The sequence below is a fragment of the Hyalella azteca genome, unplaced genomic scaffold, assembly GCF_000764305.2.
Source record: "Hyalella azteca isolate HAZT.00-mixed unplaced genomic scaffold, Hazt_2.0.2 contig5529, whole genome shotgun sequence".
In the NCBI taxonomy this organism is placed as follows: domain Eukaryota; kingdom Metazoa; phylum Arthropoda; class Malacostraca; order Amphipoda; family Hyalellidae; genus Hyalella; species Hyalella azteca.
In genome coordinates, this window is record NW_025935717.1 from 530,239 (window position 1) to 536,588 (window position 6,350).

Below are 6,350 nucleotides of genomic sequence, written 5' to 3' on the forward strand. Positions count from 1 at the left end.
TTATTCTAAACTTCCGGTATTCAGTTGTGAGTATCTTAATTTTTCATTTCTCAAGAAACTTGTTATTAAAGTTCTACCTTTTTTATTCTCTCGTGCAAATGGATATTCCTACAGGGTAAAAATTCGATTTGTCTTCAGAATTTAATTAATAGAATTTAATATTCTGGTCACGATCAACTCTCAAGATTGATTTTTTCCGGCCTGATTTTTAATTGCGCATTGCTTGGTCTCTCTGAACAGTTTTTAAAATGTTTTTTTCAACAGAATGTTTAAAATTCTCTAATTAATTCGGTGGCGTGGGTTTTTTAGTTATTGCTGCCGTGCTATTTTTTGTGGATTTCTAATTGCTTTTTGTACCATTGTTCAAAACTTGTTCTCTGGCTTTTAAATTTTCATATGTTTAAATTTGTATCAAAATCTTGAAAATTATTCTACGTTCAAATTATTAAATATTTTGGTATTGAACGAATATATTGGTAATGCACAAAATTGATCAAATGAATTCGATTGTGCCAAGCCTTAACAGTAAAGTTATTTTAACTATCATTGCCAATTACTCAACGTTCATTCAATCTACATTGAATGCGGTTTCGTTGAGCTCCTTCTTAAAATCATAGTAGTAAATTGTCATGAAATAAACATGGGTTGAACTCTTGGTTAGTTAAAAATTAATTTTTATCTATGTTCGTGGTTTAGTTTACAACATTTTTTTATTATCATGAAGACTAAACTTTTTGCAGTCAGCGTCCATGGAAACACAAGAATTCGGTGAATGCTCGTTTATTCGAAGATGAGAATGTGGGTACATTCAGATTTAAATTCGATCCTTAAATCTATTTTCGTTCTCGTGAAGTGGCTAACTATATTTACAGATCCTCCAGCGTCGAAAAAATTCGAGAACACACATATGAGAACAGAGAGTTAAAAAACAGACATTTTAGACATCAGATAAATATAGGAAGGAATCTTAAAACCTAGTATATAGTGCATGTAAATAAATTATGAAGAGCTTGTGTCTCACTTCTAAATAATTGTTGGAGTAAAGTTATGGTTAAATAAGGTTGATTACAAAAAAAAACCTAAAATTTAAATAATAAGAATGCCGAAGAAGTGATTTCGGATGATTTTTTACTAGAATATAAGTGAACTAAACTTTTACTGTCATTATATCGTATATAGTTTATTAGAATGTGCTGATATTTTCACTAAAAATATGAATTGTGAGAATCTTTCATGGGAGAATAGAGCAGTATAATAAAATATAATACTGAAGGTAATAGATGCATTGGAAAGAAGAATCGTGGCTCTGTTAAATTTGCCCCTTCTTACGTTCTAAACTGTGAGTGATTCGAAGCAATTTTGAATCCAAAAATCAAAATATACGCAGATTGAGTCGATTCCCGTAGCAGATATCTAAAATGAACTAATTTTGACATGAATTGAACTGAATATTATTAATTATGTATGTATGAAATAATAGCCAGAAGACGAAACAGAAGAAGGAATATATGGTTGAAGAGTTATCTGGGGAAATACTTCCCAAAATTTGAACTGAACTTTACTGATTTACGAAAATCGAGAATTTTAGCCAAATATGTCTCATTATACTGCTTTACCGTAGATAAACCGTGAGATTAAATTTCACATTGAAATGAAATGAGTGGTGAATTATTCATGGTTTGTTTATGCATAGAGGCATAATCTGTTCCTTGGAATGAATAAAATATGTAAATGTGTGAAATTTGCTTTGTTTTTTAAGATTTAGTTTTTTAACGTATGTGAAGAGCCAAAAAATTTTGTACGAAAACCACAAAATGGGCTTCGTTGTGAGGAGTGGAAAGAGTTTCTTTGGTATCAAATGTGAAAATATTTTTCGAACATATTTTATGGCTGCATCAAGTGGGGGATAGTAGAAGCAAGTATTTAGGCATCAAAGAAAGCGAAGATTACGAGATATAAAGAACAAAATTTGTAGCGATATCAAATTCGTGCGGAATGTAAGTTATTTTCTTCAACGAGAAACCGGGAATTTTGCTCAATTAATTTACTAATGAATTTCGAGCATCTTTGCTGTTGTGAACTGCACATGTTCACGAAAGGTGATCTTAAAATTTTCATATTGCTCGGATAACAAAATATCATATGAGGTGAAATTTGGACTTACGAATACGCCTCTCCCACATGTAAAATTAGATGACTTCTGTTGAAACTTCGTAAATCAGAGCAAAAATTATCTCTCATGCGTCGAGGTTCTTCACAGCATGGAAATGACTTAATGTTTGGACTTGTGGGAGCTTTTGTGTCCACTGCTCTTGCCGAAGCCGGATTTGTGTCCGTGGTCAGAATGTTTGCCAAATTTGCCGTGGTGTCCTTTTTTGTCGGAGTGATGGCCGCCTTTCTTGAAGAAGCCTTTCTTGCCGTGTTTGTCGTGTTTCTTGTGACCCTGTAGATTTTGTAAACAAAAAATATACAGCGATTTAAGATATTTGGTGCAATCATTCAAATTATTATCTTCCTAATATTATTATTTTGAACTCTTAAAAAAGAAAAACCAAACGCAGGAGTCTACTAACGATGCTATACTGTTTATTTCTCGTGTGCAATATTTCGGTTAAGCTTAAATTAAAAGTAGTAATGGTTAAAATTTAGAATTCTCTCATTGAACAAGTTTTCCAGTTATATGATCAAGGTCAACTGCGAATGGTTAAGAAGGAGCTAATCAAAGCATGAAAAAAATTTTCCTTCACCCCCTGCTTCTGAATCAATTCATTCCCGGAACCAAGTTTTGCTTTGGTGACATCTCCTTAATAATCGAATTTAGCCTTCAGTAAACATCTTGAAATTTTAATTCATTATTTTGAGTTTATTAAATTAGATTCATTAATTATAAGTATAATTCATTAAATTATGATGTAAAATATTCTTCAAGAACTCACACCACGCTGATTATTTCAAAAGGCATGAAAATTAAAAGCATAAAAATTACCTTGTGAGATTTTCCCTCAAATCCGCCGCCCTTGTGTTTCTCGAAGTGAGAGTCGAAGTGATCCCAGTCCTTGTGATGGCCTTTCTTGTCGGCGTGATCCCAGTGCTTCTTGCTGAGACCGTCCTCGGCCTTATGGTGCGCCTTCTTGAAACCCTGAAATTTCAAGAAAACCCTGAAACCCCTGCTTGAAATTTTTGATGGCGATATTTAATGCATCTTGTCATTACACAATATTTTTGATGGCGATATTTGGCGCATCGTGTCATTACACTATATTTTCAATGGCAACATTTTGCGCAAGAAAAACCATTAGATTATTACTTTCAGATTATTAGTATTTCAGATTATTATTCTGAAATACTAATATTAGTAATATTAGTATTTAAGATTATAAAGCCCTGAGAAAATAAAACCTCAAGAAGCCAATTCACCCTATATCGCCTCAGTTGTTGAATGACTCCAAATTTTATGAAGAAAACATTTACTCAAAATCGTGAAATTTCATTATATATTATATATTATGTAGCTTCAACGAACTTATAGTTCCATTCAAACTGCGCGTATTATTTCATTAAATCTCTGCAGAGTTATTTATAGGGACCTTAAGATAAATTTTTATAAAAAATTTTAACCTTTTTGCCAAATCCGCTGTCATGGAAGCTGCTCTTGCCGCTCTTGTGACTCTTGCCTCCGTGCTTGCCGCTTTTGTGGTGGCCGTGCTTGTTGCTCTTGTGGTGGTCGCCTTTGGCGCTTTTCCCGCCTTTGTCGAAGAAACCCTGAAAAAAACATGAAACAATTAAAATTGATAAACCAGCAATTAAAAACAAACTTGAGCTACGAATAACTCAAAATATAATCTGGGAAGAGTAAAGGCTGGTCGAATGTAATCGATAAACAGAAATTGTTACCTAAGTGTTGGTTATTAATGAATTGCAATTAAAGCCCTTTTTTGCAAAACAGAAATAAGTAAACTTTCAATTAGCGCGTTATAAGATGCCTTCTCCCACTTCGAGCAAATAGCATTGTGTTCAAATGAGAATGAAAAAAGGGAATTATTATTTTTTTAAATTATTCTTCTTAAATTGTCCACATTAATGATACTGATATATCTTATTAGGAAATTACCTTCTTGCCGCCTTTGCCAAAACCGCTTTTGTGGCCAGACTTGTGTCCTTTGTCGCTCTTGAAGCCCTTGCCACTCTTGTGCCCTGAAGACTTGTCGAACCCGCTCTTATGGCTGCTCTTGTGGCCGTGTCCTTAGAAATTAAAGGACAACCATTTTCTTTAGCAAAATTATTTTCGTGGAAATCAAAGTTTGAATAAAGTTTTTCTTGGCCTTGATACCTCTTTCAAAATTTATCTTGAGTGGCATTTAATTATCACTAGCCAAAAAATTATTGCGTAAGATACAATGAATATGTTCAACATGTATCAAATGCCTCATTAATTGCTTGCGTTATTGGAAAATTAGACAAATTTTGTTGATGAAATTTTTAAATAAAATCTTATCAAATTTCTTCACAACATACAAATGGTAAACATTAAAAGAATTTTCTAAATACAACATTAAATGTGAAATGAGTGCGAAACATGGAATATTTGATTAAAACCTCACCCCCAGCAGCAGCTTGAAGATCAAGCTCCACGACTGTCACAAACGTAACAGATGGCCAAATTAATAATGATAATAATTATAATACATGATATTAATCTGTATTTAAATAATTTATTTGAATAAATCTTACCTCCAGCAGCAGCTTGAAGATCATGCTCCCCGACTGTCACAAACGTGGCAGTTGGCTAAATTAATAATGATAATTATATTGATACAAAAAACTGCTTAATATCTAAATAAATTAATAGAAAAAATCTCACCTCCAGCAGCAGCTTGAAGATCGTGTTCAACAACTGTCACAAACTGCTGACTCCCCGCTGGCTTCAAGTCTTTTGCAGTAGCAAGATTCACTGCAGGTTTTGTTTTCTGATTAACATTATTTGCTGCAGCAACAGGTGCTGGTGTTTTAGAATCAGTTGCGTTATTTGCTGTTAATGTACTGGTGACGTTCGCATTGCTAGATTTGGCCTCGGCGGTTTTCGTCTCTTCTTTCTTTTGGTTTGGTTTTGGTGTGGAGGCCGTGTTTCTCAAAGTGAGAAGCTTGGTGACAATTTGACTTTCACTAGCTTCGAGAGCAACTTTTTTGTTTTTGTTGTTTTCAGCGGTAAAAGCTGCGGGTTGGTTTCCGGATTTCGGTAGCAAAGTTGCAGTAGCGTTGTTGACATTGTTGACCTTAACCCCTGTTTTAATCAGCACCTTTTCTTGCGCTGTCGGTGCTGGAGCAACGGTTGCTTTCTTAGCGTTTTGCTGTTTGTTTGATGCCGCTGCTGCTTGTTTTACTGTTGGTGCTTCTTGTTTTAGGTCTGTTGCTGCCTGTTTTATTGTTGCTGGGGTCTGTTTCTTGACTGGTGCCTGTTTATTAGCAGAGTCTTGTTTGGTTGCTGTTGGTTGTTGTGGAACTGCTGTAGCCAGTGCCACCAACAGCAGCAAAAGTGCCACCGTTTTCCGCTGGAATAAAATTTTAATCAACGATATTGATATTTATTTTGTAAATATTTTTTCCTTACTATGCCTGCCAAAATTTCTGTTCTGGCAAGTATTTATTTCTTATGTGATTAGTGAAGTATCAGAGGCCAATAAGAATTATTTACAAGAAAATTTGGTTCAATTAAAAATAAAATTTCAATTGAAAATCATTCAATCTAAAATAAACAATAATATTTGCACTAATTAATATCGTAAAAATAGGCCAAATTTAGGCCGTTATTGAATGGGTTAAAAGGGTTTTGAAAAAACTTTCATCAGTAAGTTAACTATATTAACTGCGCTATATTTTCTATCTCTTCATTGGATATTATATTGAATTTTTGAAAGCCGCATACATATACCATTTATTCTTCTGCTTGGAAATATTTTAGTCAGACAAATTTTTTCCAAATTGAATTTATAGAATATCATATAGACAATGTTTTCTTTCATTCCAGTTTACTCACCTTGTTCAAAATCAACCGCATAGTGACAGCTTCCCGGTTTGAACAAAAACCGATGAAGATCACAGATCAGAATATAATTATTCTTTCGTCCGAGCTTATATTCGTCGGCAGCCGACAATAAATAAGTTATTGATCCTATCAGTTATTTCGATAAGAGATTATCAACAAACCCCCGATTTTCAGATATATCAATTACCAACCCTAAAATTTTATTCGTTCGTAGCGATATTAATTCGTTTTCAAGTTAAGTAGTTCGTAAGTGCGTTAGTGGAAAGATGGGAAGAAGATGTCAGTAGTGCTGGAGGTGTGAGCGACA

General features: G+C 33.8%; 1 protein-coding gene across 1 annotated transcript; it reads right to left on the reverse strand.

Annotated features, from left to right (window-relative positions):
- Nucleotides 1-1,730: 1,730 nt before the first annotated feature.
- LOC108677589 (transcription initiation factor TFIID subunit 1-like) lies at nucleotides 1,731-6,350 on the reverse strand. The gene is made up of 6 exons (XM_018165835.2): nucleotides 6,035-6,350; nucleotides 4,862-5,549; nucleotides 4,112-4,242; nucleotides 3,619-3,762; nucleotides 2,987-3,139; nucleotides 1,731-2,443 (listed from the first exon to the last, which is right to left on the reverse strand). The coding sequence occupies exons 1-6, from the start codon at nucleotides 6,053-6,055 to the stop codon at nucleotides 2,273-2,275; spliced, it is 1,308 nt and encodes a 435-aa protein (XP_018021324.1). The 5' UTR covers nucleotides 6,056-6,350; the 3' UTR covers nucleotides 1,731-2,272.